This window comes from Athene cunicularia (genome assembly GCF_003259725.1).
Source record: "Athene cunicularia isolate RWA chromosome 11 unlocalized genomic scaffold, athCun1 chr11_part1, whole genome shotgun sequence".
Taxonomy (NCBI): Eukaryota; Metazoa; Chordata; class Aves; order Strigiformes; family Strigidae; genus Athene; species Athene cunicularia.
Window position 1 is genome coordinate 4,568,225 of NW_020799113.1, and position 21,650 is coordinate 4,589,874.

Sequence of the window (21,650 nt, forward strand, 5' to 3'; positions counted from 1 at the left end):
CAGGAAAATGTGTAGGCACAAATAGGGCTTGACTACTTCATGCTGGTAGTCTTTTGGCAGGCAGTGCTCCTTTAGTGGCCACTGAGCAGCCAGATTATTTTGGGGACAAGTCAGGGATACACTAAGGTGAGGAACAGGGGCTTGAGGACAGGCTATAGCAGAGAAGTTAGAATCTGAGAATGATAAATCAGTGGCTGTGCAAGCGACACAAAGCTTCCAAGAATGGAAGGATCCCATTTTTCACTTTTCATGCTCACTTTTGTAATTCTTGTTACATAAGTAGACAAATTATCTCTTGTGTATGGGAGCTGGTGTGTTTTGCGCTACTTATTTGACTCATGCAGCACTTGTCAGTAAACCAAGTGTATCCTGTTTTCTAAGGGCTCAAGTTATAACAGCAGTTAAACTGAGCAGCACTTCTCTCGAGTTGCACCTGAAGTCCACAGAGAGCAACTGCTGGCTGCAGTGTGGCATGGGGCAAACTTAGGTCTTGTGTTCTGTGGTGTCAGGATGGAGCAGACAGCACACTCAGGCCCTGGCACTAGAACTATATATGAGATTGAAGTGTCTGTAACTCACGGAGTCCCCTGATGTCCCAGAGCCTCTGTGACCCTGACAGCACATTCCTTTTCTTGGAGCTTGGAGCTTTTTTCTTAACCTGTGCTTAACCTGACCTTTGCTTAACCTACTGTTCAGTAGATTCATTGCAGAAAGAAGGTCAGGCTGCTTAGGAAATTTTGCCTCCTAAATCTTCTGCTGATTTTATTTTTTTTAACCATCCTTTTATAACTTTGCAGCATGCTGAGCTGTCAGCAAATTCCATATAATTGTATCTCACTTGACTTTACTGCATTTTTATTTTAGTTAGAAGGCATACGGTGTTCCACATAGTGGCAACATCTGTGGCAACAGATTTCTAGGTTTCTTAGACCAATTTTTACAAAGAATATCTTGTAGAAGAAAAAGTTGCTTTCAGGCACAACCTTCCTTTTGCCACTTTATCTTTCCTATTTCCTGAGATCTCCACGATTATCCCAGGGTTAGTTAGTTCTTTGGTGTTCCATAGACTATTTTGAGAGCCCAATATGTAAGGTGGCGTGCTGAAAACATGCTACTGTAGAAATGCTTTCATGAAGAAATGCTATTTGCTTGCTTGAAAATCATAGCGAATGGTGCTTGCTGACAGAGGAATCAAAGCCCTCCCTTCTTGGATCAATTTCTGTGGGACTCTGTAGAAATGGGAACCTTCATGTCCTCTCCTCAGCTGCTTCTTTGTCGTCTGTTCTCATTTCTGAGGTGTGTAATAGAACTGATTTGTTTAATGAAAAGACATAAGTAAATGCTCCCACACCATCTTTCATTCTTAATTCTTAAGACACATCCCTGGTAAACATAATTCACAGGCTTATACTGAATTCTGCTTATAGTAAAATCAGTGTAACCTTTCATGACCAGTTTAGTTCTGCAGGTCTATTCAGTATGTACAAGTCACACACGGATCTGAATATGTGGAAGCTGTTGTGTTAACACTCCCAGTGCTGGTTTAGACTTGTATGTTGTACTTTGACCCTGTCAATAGACAGGATGTCAGGAGACATAAATTGATGTATGGTGTTGAAGAAAGGATTTATCTCACTTTATGCTGAAAATCTGGACCAATATTAAGGTAGCATTATTGTTTCCATTTTAAGACAGTTATGTTTTGTTTCATACCAAACCAGGACCTCTTTGTGACAGTTTTTGCATGTTATCAGTTACTTCTACTTACAGAGATTTCTGTAGTTAGAAAATTGTACTGAAAATTATTTCTCATCAAACTTTAATTTATAATATTATTAAAAACTTTTCTAGTCTGGGACAAATCCACCCAGGTTTCTTGCTTTTAATTTCAGTACAGTTACACAAGTTGAGCAGTTACAGTATGTTCACCTTTGTGCATCATTCTCTTAAAACGGGCACAGGCTACTCTGTGGGAGAGAGGAGTGTGCATGAGTGTACACAGTTTTAAAGCAGGACAAGGATTAGTGCAATATGTCTGAGCACTGCTAATTGGCTAAAAGTAGGAAAACAAAGCATCTTTGGACCCATGCTATACTTGGCAATATAATATTGTGAAGGCAGGTTTCGTGGCTGTAAAATATGAGTCTTTTTCATGACATGGAATATAGATGTAAGTTGCTACGTTTATCTTAGCAAATAACTCCTTATTCGCCAATTGTAAACTAAGATCTGGATGCTAAGGATACTTGTACGGTTTGCATGGTTATCTAAATGTTACATGGAGTTGCCATTGTACAGGTTTCTTAATGTTGTGAAAAACTGAGAAAATGGTGAGGTCTCATTTTAACTCAGTGGATCTTTGGGATGATGCTGACCTGTATTTCAGGTTTAATAGTATGAATTGGATTCAAGGTTTTACTGATTTGCTGTTTCTTGGGGAGAAAAAAAAAAAAAAAAAAAGATTCAGACACACCTAGGCTGCTGTCATGTTTCAAAGTGGTTATTAAAGCAAAAGAAGATGAAATTTATTCTTTCCTGCTCCTCCATTCACAGTGATGCTAAGTAATTACACTTTCTCTATAGGCATGTGAAAAATAGAAAGCATTATAGCAAGGGAATTCCTAGTTATAAGCAAACCTGTCGACCTTCTCAGACTCCAGTGAATGTGACTGCATATTGTTGGGTCCCATACCATGTAACATTGTTCCTGCGAGTGGGGTAACACGGCAGAAGCCCATCCAGGGATGTGCTGAGGGACAGACTGTGGGCAGAGCTCTGTTTGAGGAATGCATCTTTGAACAGGGCACTTGTCAGCGTGGAGCCCAGCTAGGTGGCACATACTTGGCTATGCTGTGACCTCTGTGCTCAGTGCAACTGGTCACTGGATCACAGCTCAAGCTACTGAGTGACATCACGAAGGCTGGGGCTGCAGTTTACAGTGAGGAAGATGGAGGCATTTTAATAGAACAACCCAACTGGGGTCAAATGTTTAGAGACCTTCACAAGTCTCTCTTGAGCATTTACTGGGTTGATTACAAAATCCTGCCTATAAAACTGAGAAATAAGGAACAGAGAAGCTGAATTGCTGTAGAACTGGGAGTTTAATCCAGATAACCCAGGCGCCAGCCTGACATTCTCACTCTTGGGCCATCTTTGCTTGTTTTCCATTCCCTTAATGGCCTAAGCTCTTTTGTTCCCCTCCCTTTCTCCTTCCCACATAGATATTTCAACATATGTATATGTCTGTGTATGTGAAATATCAGCAAAGCTGATACTTTGCTCCCTACAGAGTTCCTTGTGACCACTCTCTCATGTAACTAATCCATAGCAATGTATACTCCAACAAGGAAAATTAAAAGGTTGGGAACCACTGACCTAACTTCTTAGTAAGCAATACAGCTGGCAATCAGATGTAACTCGAGCTCCTCGTTATTGGAGCTGCCTGAGCTATTCATAGCAAAGTAAAATTGCTATGGGAATTGAGCTGGATTTATTTTGTTTGAATGCAAATTATCCCAGGTCAGACAGGCTCAGATCTTCTGCCCCCTCAAATTCATTTGCATCAAATCTGCCAGGCTGAAGCTTTTATCTGGAGGATCTTCACTGGGGAAAAGTGGGTATGGGTAGTAAACTGCCACTGTCTAGAGCATGTGCTTTGGGGCTTTGATGTAGTCAGTGTAACTCACTCTGAAGCCAAGACCTCTGAACAAAGTGAAGGGTCTACCATCAGCTAGCCCCGTGTGGTGTCCAAGTGCATTGGGTAAGTGTCTCTCTCTATTGGCTGCAACTTCAACAGGGTGTCTTGGAAGAGAGAGGGAGTCTTTCAGGCTTGTCTGCCACTCTCACTCATAATATGAAATGTTGTTCTGAACGGCCCAGCTGCCAAAGTCCCATCATCACAGGAAAAGCTGCGTTTTCACTAAAACCCCCCAACTTTGATTCTAATATATATGATCATAAAGGGTAAAAAAACCTCTTAAAAACTCAGTTGAAAATAGTTCAAGAAATCAGAAAGCAAATAAAACACCAAAGCCCTTCAGCATTATTTTAAAAAAAATCTCATAATTTATAGTGTTGTTTCCTGCAAGGCCTGATACATGACTTTTAATATTTGGGGTTGCATGTCTGATAGGGAGGAATGTTCCTGATGAGAAACACTCAAGCAAGCATCTGTTAATGCTAAGTACCTATGGAAAAGAATTTCCAAGCACTGATTTTAGTTATCTATCATTAATTCTTTTGTTTAAGCTGTTCATTTTCTGTGTCACTATGCCCTAATCTTACTGGTTTTGCCTTTATCACAACTGTAGGACCAGAAGATTCATTAAGAAGGCATGCACTTTCCCTAAAATATTATTACCTCTGAATTCCATCCACATAAAATCGATTAGCTGTACACAAAGGAGGAGGAGAAGCTTGCCAGAACATTTTCATTGCACCTAATCCTTCAAGCAGCACGAATAATTCATAGCAAACCAACCTTGGGGTGAAATTATGCCCTGTCCAAAGGTCTGTTAAAGATCTAGGCATCTTGAAGTCGTATTTCAGAAATTTAAGAGGAACATAAGTGGTGCTTTTATTTTGTGCTGTTACACAGAATGAGAGGATAGAGAGGGCCGCATTTGCTACGCCTCAAATTTTCCAAAAGGTACACCTCCTCTCACACTTTAAAGACTCTCTTAAAATGTGCACTCAGTTATGTGGGATGCTAGACTAGGGGACTAACTACCTTCTGAAGTCAGTTGTTCTGCCATTCTTGATGTACTGTAAGCAACTAATCAGCTCTAAGACAGCACATGGCAAATAGCGGGCTGCCCTTCTTAGGAAAAGTGAAGCATAAATGTGTTCATAAAACAATCCCGCTGTTTCCTGTTTGCTTTGTGATGGACTTCAAAACTGTCATAGCTAATAAAATATCTAGATTTTATCTTACAGTTGCAGGGATTTGCTTAAACAGGCCATACCCAAGTGCTTGTACAGTTACCAAGCCTAAATTTGAGCTGTTGTGTTTAGCTAATTGTTTTCCAGAACCATTATAACAAGCCAGAGAGCCATACTGATGGAATCATTAATGAAGTGATCTCAAATGCAACTTGGTAAACCTTTGGCACTTAAATATTATTAGTATATAGTTAGTGTCATAATGCTGTGGTTTACATTTTAGTATTTTTCTTCTGTTCATTTATCATGTCTACTTCTGTTTAAAAAAAAAAAAAACAAACCAAAAAAACATAAGAAATGAGTGAGATCATGTACTGACAAGCAAGTATTTAATATGTGGCAAAGCAATCAAATTTGTGTTAGTTCTAGAATATCTCATTACCCTGCAATAAACACCAATTTAATACATTTAAATACCAATGTGACTGGTTCAATTACCTTAAGTGGAGGAACAAATAAGAATATTTCCTTATTTGCCATATGTTGACAGAGGGTTGCATAAAGATGTTTTAAACAAGTTCAGTCAACTGCAGAAATACAAAGAAACTATTCAGAGATAACGCTGTCTTTGTTCATATAGGAATAATTAAAGACATGCAATTTTGTTACCTTGTTTTAATAATTGCTGAATGTTCTGCATAACACTTCTTTTGAGCAACCAAACAGAGTAGTCTTTCATGACTAACTCAGACTGGCAATTTAAATATCATATTTTCTGTCAGATCCTCAGATAATAAAATGCTGTATTGTTAAGAACTCTTAACATTTTACATTTGCAAGAAATCTATATTATGTTAGAAAACAAAATAAACTGAGTTATTGTTGTGAGTCACTGAAATATAAAGAAAAATGTGATTTGCTGTACAATTTTCAAATCAGAATAAGCAACAAGTGATTCTAATGCTTCTTTCATGATAAAAATATTTTAGTGTCTATAAAGGCCATTAACTTAACCTAAACATTTGCTGTGGTACAGAGCCAGATATTCCAATCTGTTGAAAATCAGTAAAGGTCTGCTGAGGTTATTCTTATCAGTCAAGGACCCAGTCCAATAAAACATTACATTTGTACTTCCCTGACTCCAGGCTAGTCGTCAGTAACTGCCCATGTACAGACTTGATGCTTTTTTGAAGGATGGGTGAATTTGTTTGGCAAACATAAAAGCTAGGGAAAAGTTTAGTTAACTTAAATTCTCTCTTTCATTTAGTGTGTTCACATGCCTTTGTGCTGCCTGGTTTGGGATAGAATCAAAAATGAACATGCTCTGAGTTTTACTCGTGGGATTTCTGACTTCAATAATACATGTGTATTATTGGAAACCTCATGAGAGTCCATTCTCACTAGTTTCCCAGAACATTTTCTTTCCCAAATTGGTATAAACGCGCTCTGGAAATGCTTGCAGAGACAATGTTCAGCTCAATGGGAGCTTAACACTCTTTAAAAGTCAGTCATTTATTTAACAACCTGTGTATGGATTTAGGGTCCAGACTTTTCACTTTTTGTTGGACAATCATGGATCATGTCCCTGTAATGTCTCAGAAGCTTGCTTAATTTACCCAGTGCTTCAGTGACACGGGCACATCTGTGTGAAGTGCCCTTCTGAGGGGGACAGAAAGAGCATATGGAGGCAAAATACACTCAGCTATGTTAGCTGCTGCTGTCCCCTTTGCAGTTACCACCCAGAAAAGGGGCTGTAGGTCATAGCCGAGAGGGAATGAACTTCTTTAATTACCATGATTTACTGCCAGTGGTTTGGCTGTTTGCTCATGATGCTTCCCGAGAGTAAAGATATCTTTCACCTCAGCAGCACTTTATGCAATTCGGTTCCTTCTTTCTGCTTTGCCAGATATGTTGCTTGTCATTTTTTCTACCTAATTTCACATCTTAATTTGCTCATTTTGATTATATTTTCCAGAGCATTGACATTTTGACCCTAACCTGAGAGGTGCTCAATAACCCATCTCTCAAAAAGTCAGTGATATCAGGTATCTACAATTTGAGGTCAGGCTGTACTATACTGCTGGCTATAATTCTTGGAAGTAGTTTTGCTTATGACTGTAGTAAGGTTATAGTCTTGCATATTTTTCAGACTACCAACTTAACCCATCCCAAGAGGTGAGTCTACTTCATTACACATTCTCTAAAAAAAGAATAATTTATTTAGACTGCTTATATGATGCAGGATTGCTTTGAACAGCCTTTTACTAGTATTGGTTGAATATCCTTGCTTTGGAGGAAAGAGGAATCCATAAGATGATTGTTGCCAAACTTAACAGGACTTTATTCTTCCTGGGATTCTTTGGTGTGTGTGAGCAAACTATATCCTTTACCCCATATTTAAGGCCTGACCCAAAAGCCATTCTAAACAGCTGGCACTTTGCCTACTGTCTTGACAGGATTTTGTGTCAGGCTGGTGGTATCTGTGCAGGGGACTGCCATCTTCACATGGATTTCTCTGAGTATTCATTTGAAACAGATTAAATCAGTCAGTCACTGTTCTCCAAGCTGCTGGCGATGAACTAGATGTTATAAAATACCATGTAGACACATATATATGCAGTGCTTGAGCTAATAACCCAGTCTTATTTAGCAGCTACATTGCTTCTAGTTTGAGCTGGCTTGCCATCAGCTGCCTTGGAGCATGTACAGAAGGAATGGAGGGCTGATCGCAAACATGAAGATCATTTCTGTACTTTGTGAAGGGGCTAACATTATCTGCTTATAAAACCTGAGGGAAGGTTTTGTAATGATGGTCTTACCATCATTCTGTGGTGGAATCTGAGCAGAGGTACAGGAATTATGGGGACCTCTCCCTCCTTCTTCACATGGTGCGGTACCTTGATATTTGAAAATTGACATCTGCCTAATTCTAGAGGCCAGTCTGAGCCCAGAGGCAAATTCTGGCTGTTGTCAGGTGGCTCTGAGTTTGTTAATAGTTTTATATTCTCTGGATCTTGATTGTACCCTTTCTGCTTCTAACATGCTCATTATTCCAGTATGGGAAATGCTCTGGCAGACAAAACCCACAGGTAGGACAACTGAGCTAGGAGAGTTTCTCCTGCAACAGGGGAATTCTTTGGTGGCAGAGATAGGTCTTTTGTGTTTCCTTTGTGGTGCCAAAGTGCCAGAGACTTTGCAGAGCATCAGGACAGAAAATAGGAGTTTGATCAAAATGAACTGTAGCTAAGGTAATTTCATGAGTTTTCACTGCAAAGTGAATGAGAAAAGGCTCCAATAAGTTGTGACATGAGATAGTCCCAACAATACTGTGGTGTGAATACTAGCTATATAGGCATCTTTGACCTCAGATAATTTTAAGCAACCAGCAACCATAGTTCCTAGGTCATCTGTTCTTATTCTTTATATTTCAAGGAAGTTCTTAATTTGCATTTTTATTTGGTTTAAGTTGAACTAAAAACTGTACTTTATATCTCTTTATGTGCTGTAACTCTTGTTAAGATGTGTTTGAATCAATGATTTGTGTTTTTTAGGAGCTGGACAGTTGGGAAATAACACAACAGAAGTCTTGGATCAATGTCCACTCAAGTCTGTGGAAAGCTTTATGCCGGTTTCAGCTGGCCTTTTGTCAAGTCTTTTAAAACTTTGCATGAATATTTGGAACTATTTAATGGGTGTGAAATGACATTTAACTCTTCCTTTTGAGAGATTTTTCATCTTGAGTACATGCACACTCATCTAATGGTATCAACTTAATTGATTTTGTTGGCCATTGGTTTAGCTGCTCTCAGTTAAGACACTGAGACACAAGTGTTTTTTTAACACCTAATGTTATGTATATGCACATAACACTGAATGAAGCATTCTGGATATAAGTAGTATTCCTTAGACAATGCATGCAAACTTCTTAGCACTTTATTTAGTTGAGATATTCCTGTCTTCATGAAAACTGTAATTTAACTTTGCATCAGTTGGTATTAAGTAGTTTGGTTTAGCAGAGACATTGCAGTTCATTTATTCATATGTTTTAATTCTCAGTTTCATTTCATTATGCTTCTTACCTCATTATTTGCATCTGGTTTATGAAAATCCTGTAACTTTAATATGCATATGGCCAAGCTATTGCCTTTAATTTAATTAGGATATAACGAAGATGCCTTGTATGCAAACAGAGAACCCACAGTCATCAGGCAAGGGTTTGTCTACTGTCTCAGAACTTTGCTTTGTTAAATTATAAGCAAGAAATACAAGTTCTGAAAATCCTTCAGTCACTGTCACTGCTGTGATTTTTATAGAGGGTCTGTTTTTTGAAGATGCTGAAACCGTGAAATGAATCAGGTTTACAGGCTGGTAAGCTGCCAAAGGCATCACTCAGAGTCTAAGAACATGGGGAGACAAATGGGAGCAGCCTCTGTGCTATTCCAGTAAGAGGTCAGTGAGACCTGTTAGAAACAGGTATGTTAGTGTGTGACTCTCAAAACTGTTTCATGTGGGTCTAAAATCAATGGAAGATTTACCTGGTTTTGTATAGCTAAGATAAGCTTTCAGTGGTTTAGAAAATTCTCCTTATTTTTCAGTTTATAATCTAACTTCAATTTAAAAAAAAAATCTCAAAGCAGGTATTTTATTATCATTTCCCTTGTCCAAATTTAATTTTGAGATTCTTCCTCCTTTTAAAACACACCGAGAAAACTGAACGAGTGCCTTACCTTGGTGATAACACCCTGATACTGAGGAATTTCACAAAGATGTATTGGATCTGAAAATTCCTTTAGCCCAGAGCTAAGCAAACATTTCATAACAAATAACAAGTGGGAGGAATGCTGCCTTCTCATCTCTTCTCAACTTTCCTTCAAACAAACTGCAAGTTCCTCTAATTTATTGATTCAGAATTATTTGCTAACCACACAGATCACCATGTCTTTATGTTTACTTTCCAATGGCACAGAATATCCCTTACAGAAGGATAGCAACTATGTGTTGTGAGGGAAGAACAAGAGAACAGTGAATTCCAACTGAGCAATCCCTTGGGGTTTCCTTCCCACCATGTTCTCACAATTACTGCTATTATTAGTGATAGCCACAGTGGGAGAGAGAGGGAATAGACAGGAGTCCCTGGTCTTTTTCATGCTGTGTTGTCTAGACTTAGTAAGAATGTTAGATTTTGTCATCCTGTTTCTTCTCATAATTGCAGAGAATCTGAAATAAAAATGAAGTTTTGACCTATCTGACCCTCTTGTTGTTGGGTCCCAAAATTAATGGAACGATATCACCAAGTTCTGATTCAAGGAAAATTGCATGTATACTTAAAGCTATACTGGCAATAGGAAACCTAATGCATAAATTTTAATGACAGTTTTGACAGTACTTGTTCATCTACTGAAGTATTTGTGCTGGATAAACATATTGTATCTAACTCACAATTAGAGAGCTGTTTCATGCATTTGTAGAAAAAATTCCCAGAAACGTTTTTTTTTTGGTGTTTTTTTTTTTTTCCAACACTTCCACTGTCCAGGAGTACAGACTAGCCAAAATCTGGCCTTCAAGAATCTGGAATTCCTTGGCAGTCTAAAGCTAGAAAAGATGATTCTGTGCTAGTATCCTGCCTTTGTGCTCTGGCATTTCTCAGCTGGCATATTTTCCATATGCCATAGGCCACTTTCCTTTACCTAAGGCTAAAATTCAAGAACCTACAAAAAAAGTATCTAACCCAATTGTCCCCTTTGCAGTGATTCAGAGGACTGCATCTGTCAGAAGCCAGGTCAGCATTCTCAGCATTACTTTGGAATTACCAAAGAGATTATTTTAATATGAATCCTTGAAACCATCCCATACCTGGAAGAAATGGAAAATGATCTGTGATTGAATGAGTGTCCAGACTGCTCTGTGGCATTCCCCCTTTCTTCTTGACAACTTCATAAAACTAGATGTTATCAAAAAGAAGATATCTTTCATTCACACAACATTTTTCAATTTGGAGGATGTGTCTGATGTAAAACCCAAAGGAAAGAAGCCTTACTGGAGATTTAGGGTCATTTCTAAAAAAAAAAAAAAAAAAAAAAAAAAAGATACATCTGTAAGGTACTCAGTCAGACTATGTAAAGGTGCAGCAATTTACATGCAGTACAGGGCCCAAAATTCAGTTTGCTCCCCTCCACCCCCGATTCTCAATCCACCCTTATAATGTTAAATATAGAAATTACATTTGGGGCTGAAACTTGGTGTACATCAGGGACAGTTTCTTACAGGAAAATGCAGAAAACCCTTTGTTCCATATGGTTTGAATCATTTACAAAATGAATCCTACAGGAATAATTTCAGATGTGGAAACCTTTAAAATGGGGAAATAAAAAACAGATTCACTACATTTCTGTTTTCCAGCTAAAAAAAAAATGAATCATTTAGCAGTGCCCAATTATCAGTGTGCTCTAGAAGATAAAGATTGCCTCTTAGAACCACTTTTAAATTGTGTGATGACACACATCATGAGGATTAAAATATTAGTCTTCCCTACAGGAAAGTACTTTGTCATGACCAAATATGATCTGACATTTGAAATATGCCAACTTATTGCAGTGAGCAGGCAAGTTAAATTCTTGTCAATTATTCAAAGCCTGTCTCTTATTGACAGAGGCAATTTTAACCTTCATTTAGAATGTTAAGTAGATATAGGCCGAGATATGTAATTATGACTTCATGTTGAAGAAAGGAGTGGGGGCAAATTGTTAATCAGAATATCATCTATGTTTGTTTTCATACTGTTTTTCAGGAGCCAATTAGACCCTCCGAGTTACTAATATGGAATCTCTTCTATTGTCAGAATTAGGTTCACAGTATGATTTTATGAGCACTATTATTAGGCCCCCATGAAAAATGCTTATACCAGGCAGTACTGCAAAGCTACCTTTGATTTGGAAAGACAGAGTGAATTTCCATGGAAAGGGCATAGGGTATGACTCCAGACTGTTGAGGACCTGTATATCTCTGATTTATCTTTTCATCTGGAACAGACTTAAAGTCAATTTTAGCGTTAGCTTAGTAAATAATTAAAGCTGTGAAGATTTCATATGTAACTTTATATTTTCAGTTGCTTTTAATTTTCTGTTGAGTTTTCCTCACAGGAAAACAGTTCTAAAAGTGCAGATAATCCTACAAATCCTTAAGAAATACAATGCTTACGTTAGGCATTCAAACTACTCTCCTGATACCCTTGGCATTCTGGTCCTAGGAGGTTAGGCTAAAGAAAAGCATCTATTTCAGAAGGGAATAGGTGATACATGTCTAATATCTGCATTTTCAAAGAATACTTTTTGAGGAAGGAGGTGGAATCATGATCTGGGAGGACTTAAGATGTCGGGCAAGATGGTTTGCAATTGACATTTGTTTGTCTGCACATATTTTTCTGAAGCATAAGAGATATGTAGTCCTTGTGGGATGTCAATTTTGGCAGGAGGGTGTTGGCACATGGTGGAACCTCACTGATCCAAAACAAAAATCTGTATCTAGTATTACGTATATAATGTAATAGAATTACCTGATGAAACTTCTTCTTGGTTTTTGACTTGGTAAAAAAGGAGTGTTTATTACAACATGTTTTACAAAACCAAGAAATGAAATAAAATCATAACTGATTAATGAGCTGCATGGAAATACTTCCTCAGTGCCACCCACATTTCCCTGGCCCTGATCCTGGAAACACTTCATCACATGTGCAGTTTTATGCACAGATACTATGTGAAAACTACAGTGTAGTTTTCCCATACTTACTTCTGTCTTTCAGGGATCCAAGAAGGAAAACAATCAGAACTTGCTTTCACTGATCAGTAGGAGGGCATAAATTTTAAATTGCTTTTGTGATGATTAAATTGCAGTGAGTTGATTACTGAATGATAGTACTAAAATGTTCAGATATTCAGATAATACTAAAACATTCATCACTTTGTGCTGCTGTACTATGATGTGCTTATGTTTCTACTTAGAGTAGCCTTAAGTCTGGGATTCCTGTCTGGTCATACCTTGTTCTGAAAAAAACCTGAATCTTAATTCAAATATTTTGTTTTACTGGTTTTGTTTTATGCATTTATTAGAAGTTACATTTTCCAAAAGCATTTTCTTTTTATGTGAGACTGTATATCCTGTACACAAACAAATCTGTACTATGAAGAATAGATTAATATTACATATGAAATTATTCATGGTACTGTGTGAAGATGCTATGCGGCCACTCCCACATTCGACATTCTTGTTTTGTGTGTTACCAAATGCGAAACCTGGTCACCTCCAAAGTGAAACAATCCATTCTTTAATTGGGAACACCATCTAGATTATGTCTCGAGTAAATCTAATTTAAAGGAGCATATTTCGATCTGTCTAGGCTTTGAAGGGAGATCACTTTAAGAGCTATGAACATTGACAGTCTTTTCTCTAATTTGTGGTGCTGTTTCTTTTTTTAGTCAGGTTTGATAAGGACACAGAAGATCGAGTTCCTTATATCTCCATTACCTCAGCAGCTAGCACAGGAGCACAACTACACATCACCTGCTGGACACCATCCTCACGTATTATATAAACGAACTGCAGAAGAGAAGGTGCACCGTTACACAGTAGAGTCCAATCCCAAATACTTTTCTTTTGGTCATCACAGAATGCACACTTCCCACAAGTATCATGCTCAAGCGAATGGTTACCATCATGGAAGGTTTCAAAAGCAACATTTTTGTGGACGTCGCAAGAAATGTATGTAAGGAAACTTTCTCTCCTTGTTTGAGGTAGTGGCTCTTAGAGACTCTGTGGTGATTCTGAGGTGTGATTCACAGTCACCTTTCTGATGGAGACATAATAATTTTAAATTATACATTTCTTAAGTGAAATAGATGTGAGAAACTTGATTATTATTTTAAATTGATGTCATAATCCATTTTATTAAGCCATCAGGATATTTAGTTTTCTTATTCTCTACCTAAGGTCCCTTGCCTGATTTTTTGACATTGACATGGTTTTCAGCAAGCAGTTCTGCACAATGATGTCCAAGTCCCTGAACTGCTCTTTGTTTGGGGATATATAACTAATTAGGCTTGTAGATGGAGAAGAAGTCTTCCAAATCGTTAATTTCTGAGAGGATAGAGAATAAGTCTTTCAGAACTCACCATCTAATAATGAAATTTTCAGCAACTGAGATCTTCAAAAAGAACCTCCCATGTAAATTGTTTAAATAATATTTTGGAGCCACCTCTTAAAAACATATGGGAATATATTATCTTGCCAAGGTCTATTCTGAGTCCTTCATTAGGCCCTCAAGTTGTAGAACATTTTAGAGCCCCCTTGGATCCTATATCTGTACTTAGAGCATTCAGTTGACTCTTTTTGAAAGCTGATCTGCTTCTGAGCTGAGTTTTTTAATGAGGGTCTCCAGGACTGCACACAGTATTGAAAACATTGTCTCAGTCCAGTTATATTCTTCCAACTTCCTACTTGAGTTCTGAGAAAATGAGCAGGTTTCTTTTCCAAAAGGCATCTAAGGAAGAAACAGAAAACAAATAGAAGGGAAGGAATGAGAAAGGGGGTAGTGGAAAAGGTGGCTGTCTGAGACTGTGGTCTATCTGAGGGTTGAAAACTGTTTATTAAAAATTGATTGCTTCTTCAGAAATCCTTCTCCTTAGATTTGAAAGCTAGACATCAAATGCCAAATGCACAAGCCTATGATTCAACCTGTAAACATTTGCAATCTGATGCAGTTCAAAGCTACCTCATTACATACTCCCTTTCCCTCCTGTCTGGTTTTTCTGCTGCCTGCTTCGGAGCAGAGGGTAATGGTGCTAAGTTAGCTCGTCTGCGCTACAGTCTTTTATTTTATTTGCATTGTCCACTGTGGTCTTGTGCCTTATTTATTGTACCCCCTGTGACTGCTTGACCAAATTCAGAATTATTCATGTCCTCTTGAGCTTTTATGTGGTGCTTATCCCTATAATAAATGAGTGTATTTTGAACACTGCATTTTCATAACCTCCTGGGATGTGAGAAGATATTATCATTATTCCTGTCTTATAAATGAGATGCAGAGACACAGGAGAGGTCAAAAATAACCATTGCTTCTGCATACCAAATTGATAAACTCAGTTTTTCTTTAAAATACTTATCAGAATATATGATCCTCTAATTATGTATGTGTATCTATATATTCAGTAATTTCAGTTACAGTTATGAGTTCTTAGCTGTGTATTCAAGCTGTGTTTATGCTAAATGAAGAACATGCAATTAGCATCCAACTGTGAATGAGTTTAGTAGAAATGATTTACCCATCAATGCTTAGGAACTCAGTGTTGGATGCACTGTTAGGATCCGATTAAGCAAGATTGCATTTAATTACCTTAACCATGAAACTCTCTTTTCATATCCTGCAGTCTTTCACCTCATGCAGTATATACCTGTAACCTTCTGAGAGAAAGGAAGGAGGAAGTCTAAAAAAAACAACCTATTTCCATATTCAGTCTTGGTTAATCTGTAGAACAAATTGATCTCATGTTCACTGACTGAATGCAGTCCTACAAATAAAATCACATATGATTGTTTAATTGAGTAGGGGCAAATATAGGATGTAGAAGAAAACATCACTCCAGTAAAAGCAACACCGCTTCTATGAGTATTTGAGACTTTTTTCCTTATTATTTTTTTTTCTTTTCTTTTTAATTTTTGGGTTTTATATTGTTTTTCTGGTCTTGTTCTGAGATCTGGAGTCATATCAGTTTTAAATTTTCAGCAAAATCCAGTCTAGTCACCTGGAATAGAAAATTTCAGCTTGAATGAACAAAGGCATTGAGAATGCAGTCTTACGGAAGGCAGTCCTCTGTGCTTAACACTGCCTGGTTAAGGTTAATTTATCCTAACCTAAGCAAGAATCCAAATTTGCTGAACAGTAAGAGAGAAGAGCACACTGCCACTTTAGTGTCATAGAAGTAGCTTGTCCCACTCACCATCTTTTAAAATTTCATATGCTGGCAATCTGTAAGCACTAGAGAAGCCCATTAATCATCTTTCAAACTCTTCTTCACAATCTAAATGTTTTTAGATCCTCAGAATTAATTGGACTGGAGTTGTTAAATCATGTTTGAAACATTGCTGCTGCTTAGGTTTTATTAGTAGCAGTGAAGTTAATTCAAGAGCAAAACTCCACTGCACATGGATTTATGAGTCAAATGCCTTGAAGTTGTATTGCCTTCAAAATACTACATGGAAACTGATGGGCCTTGAACCGAACACTTCACTCTTGGGTGAGGCATGTCTTCATGTGCTTCCAGAAGAGAAAAGTTCTCTGAGCTTGTAAAGGACAATTGTTTATAATGAGTGATATATTTAAAAAACTTACTAGCACAGTCACTTGCAATGTTAAATTTAGTTCAGAGTGACTTAGTTCATGAAAGCAACAACTGTTGTGCTTCCTATGGTATTCTTGATTTCCCAGCTTGGCATGGAAGAAAGTAGCGTCTGTTTTAGCTCAGTCGTTGCAATAACATTCTGATGAGGCAAAGGCAGGATTTTTTTAATTACCTGGGGCTCCCTCACTTGTGTCATGTTACATCCTGTGTCAAATCGTATTGTTATCCAAATAGTACATTAAAGTGGTCTTTGAGTTAACTCTTGATGCAAAGACAGTGTAGGTTTATGCAAAAGAAGCTATAAATAACAGGAGCATATATTTCATTTCCCATTTTCTATCTCTCCAAAGAAATGGAGTAGAGACCATCCTCTAACCATGCCATTGACCATGCTACACAAGCACAGAGGGAAAAAGTGCACCCTGGCAGTGGGGTGTGCGGGCTGGATGTGCACTTTTTCAAGTCAAGCCCTCCTTGCTGTTGCCTGACATTTCCCTATGCTAAATAAATATGTTCCCAGCAGGAATAATCTCAGTGGCAAATTCGCATAGAAGGCTAATGTCAATCACAATAGCAGGCTGGCAGGAATCTTACTTGTGGTGTGTGTCTGCTTTCTGTACTGATGGTGGACATCTGTTGTGGAAAGGACTTTTTTACCAACTGCTATGTAAGTAACACATGCCAAACACCTCAGGAAGTTATCAAAAGGACAGGAAAAATGTAGATATTCTGTTAAAAGTTCTGTGTATTTTTTGCCACAGATGCTACCATTTTGTTAGATTAATTCCTTATTTTAAACTGCTTATTGCATATGAATGTGGTTGTCCCATTTCCTTCTCTCCCTGTAGCCATCCTTCCCTCAGGAATGAATCAGGTCTTTTTTGATAAATATACAAGAACTTAGCCATAAGTATTAAATCACATGCTGTAAAAATAATCTAAGACTCTAAACCTATGATGCTTCATTTTGTGATGAAACTGTTCATGGGTGATCTGAACCCTTTCCAAAACTGAGTTTTATTTCCTTTTAGATGCACCTAAGCCACCCACAGAAGAGACATACATTCGCTCAGATGAATATGGGACTTCTGCAAGGTTCAAAAGATCATCTGCTAAAATTCAGAAAAATGGAAGTCTAAATGTTGAAACCCTTGTTGTGGCAGATAAAAAAATGTTAGAGAAACATGGCAAGGAAAATGTAACAACATACATTTTAACAGTTATGAATATGGTAAGATGTGGTGTAACTGAAGTATGTTTTGCCTGTGGAATATTGTTATGTCAGAGTAGGATCTTTCATTAGACAAACAGCAATATCAGAAAGAGCAGGGGCATCTTACACAAGCCTTTCTTCAAGCCTCATCTAATGTATTACTTATATCAAAAAGCTCTTTAAAGATGGATCCCTAGATTATCACAGCTCTGGCAACAGTACTGTAAGGTAGAAATAACTGAAATTGGAAAATATATAAAATGTTAAGTCTTAAAATACTTCTTGTGTAGTGCAAAAAGGACAGATACTCTGAAATTGAAACTCATTTAATTTACTACCATGAAGCTTAGTCTGTTTTGTCTGATGTATCTCCTTGGAAAGTTTATTTGAGAAAGCAAAAATTTGTTTTGAAAAAAATAATATAATTTAACTAGAAATATGTATTCCCTTGTGGCTTTGCTCTTTAGTTTTGTACTACAAAACTTGAACTTAAACTTTGAACTTGATTACAGTTGATCCAGGAGACCAAGGACAGAACAAAGCCCATTGAAATCAATAGAAGGTTTTCAATTTTTTTGAATAAGTGTAGTGATTTAGGGCATAAGTCTTCTGGATTAAACTCTTTTGGATTAATAGCACAAGGTATGTAACTCCATTAATTTATATTGAAAATTGAAGCCCAATGTAATAACTCAATACGTATGTTTAGTCTATCAATATAAAAAGTATTATACATGATTATACATAGATGATATTTTCTTTTAAATAATTATTGCAGGTCTCTAGTCTGTTTAAAGATGGAACAATTGGAAGTGATATAAACATTATTGTTGTGAGCCTTCTTCTTTTGGAACAAGAGCCTGTAAGTTGTGTCAGAATTTTTGTGTGGTATGCTTCATTTGATACTGTTCACAGGAAACACTGGGGGTTCCCATGTTATGTACATGAACTTTCATTAGAGGTTTCCTAAGACATAAAACATGAGAAAAAGCTTAAAATCACAGAAACCTCCAAAATCACTTTTTGCATTTCACTGCTTCTTGGGTTTTGATGGTAAGATATTAATTTCACATAAATGTTCTTTAGAATCATTGAAATGTTCCGGTAAGATAAAACTTAACGGTTTCTAGAATTTTCTTGAAGAGAAATGGCTGGAATGAGAAATCTACTCAAGAATTATTCAAATAAATAAATAAATAGATTTTGAACTGGACATTCCAGGATGTGGTGATCAGAAGGGGGAAGGAATCAAAAGTCCCAAACAGAAGATAGCATATAAGCAAAGGTGGGAGTGGAGCCAATTCTTTTGCCAAGGGTGCTGAGACAAAAGAAGATAAAATCTCTTTTGATTAAAGGAAATTTGTGATGGGTTGATCTACTTTTATAATACTTTTCCTCCACAGCAATCTCTAAACATTTTAATTGCAAGATTGAAAATAGTTAAGTGTTCAGCTTCATCAGGAATCAAACACATTTGTACACTGCAGTTCTAATCACTGATTTTGACAATATTCGTGTGTCTCTGGAAAGATCTAGTTTTATTTTACAGCTGTAATAGATCCATCAACTGAATCGGTCATCACAGGCAGTTAACATGGGTATAAATAAGTTTATGTAGAACAAATATGAAAAAGTAATTCCCCTTGCCCTAACTAACACTTATTCTTTCAATCACTTTTCTCAAATACTGATGGAAGCACCTTATTTCTGTGTCTATGAAATATCTGCAGGGTGGATTACTGATTAACCACCATGCGGACCAGTCACTGAACAGCTTTTGTCAATGGCAGTCTGCTCTGGTTGGGAAGAATGGAAAGCGCCATGACCATGCCATCTTGCTTACGGGTTTTGATATCTGCTCTTGGAAAAATGAGCCCTGTGATACTTTAGGTATGATATAAAAACACATGCTGATAAACTTATGCGTGTCAACAGCAGCATCTTGATTCATAGAGACTGAGATGTTTTAAAATAAAGAAGTCCATTTTTGAACATAACGTTAGCCTTCTTGAAGAGGAAAGAACAGCATTATTTTTATGTATTTGTCTTTGAGGTACCTAGAAGAAAAAGAGTATTACTAGTATCATTGCCACAGAAAAAGTGGCAAAATAAGCTGTCTGAAGACATCCTTTTGGATTGTTGCCTCTCCAAGGAATATTTTTGATTTTGAGAATATTTCTGAGCCACTCTTATTTTTTTTCTTTTTGTGACTACTTGCCCTTTTTGAATAGGATTCCTCCCTAATTTGGGAGCAGTAAAGACATAAGGTGGGAATGAATAATCATTACAAGTAAAGTAAATTTCGGGAGATTAGCTTTGATTTATACTTCTTATACCAGAGTCTCTTTATTGTCAAATAAAAATCTGCTGTAATTCCTCCATGATAAACCTGACGAAGTAGACAACCATCTTCAGGCACCACAGTAGACTGACTTGTTAGGACCAGTGCAGATGATACATGTATTTGGAATTCTGTAGAGGAACAAGCTATTCTACTGCTTCCTTCCTTCAGGATTTGCACCTATCAGTGGCATGTGCAGCAAATACCGTAGTTGCACCATTAATGAAGATACAGGCCTTGGACTGGCTTTTACAATTGCTCATGAATCTGGACACAAGTAAGTTTCATGAGTCTTACATGCTCCTTCTATAAATAAATATGTAAGTGAATGGAAACATAGCACCAGTCAATATAAATCAGTTAAACATGGATCACTTATAGAGAGCTATATAATGATTAAGAATATATAGACCACCCAGCTAATGCATTGGCCTTATTAAATATCATATCTTCAACAATCATAAAGATAACCACTGTGGGATTTTGACTGATTTTGCTGCCATAGGTGGAGGGACCTTATTCTGATACAGGTACCTCACAACTGTTTCTAATTTGATGGGAAACTATAGGCAATTTTAGGACAGAGTCAAGACTCTTCACTCGGAGGTGTGTCCTTTAGCATGAAATGGTGAATCAGCTGCCCAAGGTGCTTTCCTCTTTTTTTTTTTTTTTTAATAATCAGAACAAAAATTAAAAGCTGACAACAATAGTCGACAAGCTTTCCACACTGCTAACATGTTCTGGTAAACAAATTGCTTCTAGTATCAGTATGGTTGCTTCAAAAAGAGAAAGGACATTGCAGCTTACAGTATGGACATGTGATCTCTCAAGTCTCTTAAAGATCTCTCGCCCAGAAGACCCGGTGTTTCATAGGATCTGGGAGCCATTCATTCCATTCAACCTGTCCTTCTTTGTTCTCTCTACCTATTTAATGCATGATTTGGCTAAAAACAACCTTTGGGGTGGTTTCCGCCTTTCTGTATCTACATTCGTTTCATTCCCATTTGATTTCTATGGTAATAAGACTAATTTTCCAAAGTACCTGCTGTCTCTCAAACAAGATCAGTAATAATCTTACATGGAGCTTAAGCTAGTCTCTGAATTGTTGAATTAAATCTAAAGAAGATGATTAGGTTTTGCTCTCCTGTTTTTTCCCCAGATATTTTTAAATTACTTTTTCACAACTTTTTGCATGGTTTTGATTTTCAGTTTTAACATAGCTCAAGGTGGAGCCTGTCTAACCACTGGAAGTATAGAAGCTTAGTTTCTTTATGTCATACAAACCTGAAATCAAGGGTCAGATAAAACATGGGCCTAGGATCTTTATTTTGTGCAGTAACATTACTGCACAGAATATCTTTGAAAAGCAGTGGTACTGTATTCTGCTGTTTGGTCAAGGCATGAATCCGTCTGATTCTGCATGACTGAATCAGAACTATTTAGTTTTCATTGTACAAATATGCTCCACAGTATATACTATGACCTAATGTCTACATGAGTGACCCTTTCACAGGTTTCTGTACATCTGAAGGGCAACAAGGAATTAAAGAATAATCCAGCTAGTAGTGAAGCCCGTGGGAATTGTGCCAACGTTTTCAGGGGGACCAAATATGTAAAATATATAGTGTTTGATCCTTTTGTCACACTAATGCAATTGCACTGACATCAGTATATTTTTAATGCCCTTCGATCAGTATTAGGAGAGAATCAGGCCCATAACTTCTTTCTCAAGAATTATCCCCTTTAGTCTCTTAATTTCCTTCCTTCCTTCCTTCCTTCCTTCCTTCCTTCCTTCCTTCCTTCCTTCCTTCCTTCCTTCCTTCCT

The 21,650-nt window shown here is 37.3% G+C and overlaps 1 protein-coding gene across 1 annotated transcript in view; it reads left to right on the forward strand.

Moving 5' to 3' along the window:
• Positions 1 to 21,650, forward strand: part of ADAMTS18 (ADAM metallopeptidase with thrombospondin type 1 motif 18) — a 79,649-nt gene that overhangs the window by 15,015 nt on the left and 42,984 nt on the right. The window contains exons 3-7 of the mRNA XM_026856939.1: positions 13,353 to 13,635; positions 17,303 to 17,502; positions 18,263 to 18,346; positions 19,215 to 19,374; positions 19,997 to 20,102. Coding sequence (XP_026712740.1) covers positions 13,353 to 13,635; positions 17,303 to 17,502; positions 18,263 to 18,346; positions 19,215 to 19,374; positions 19,997 to 20,102 — 833 coding nt within the window. The remainder of the gene's footprint in view (positions 1 to 13,352; positions 13,636 to 17,302; positions 17,503 to 18,262; positions 18,347 to 19,214; positions 19,375 to 19,996; positions 20,103 to 21,650) is intronic.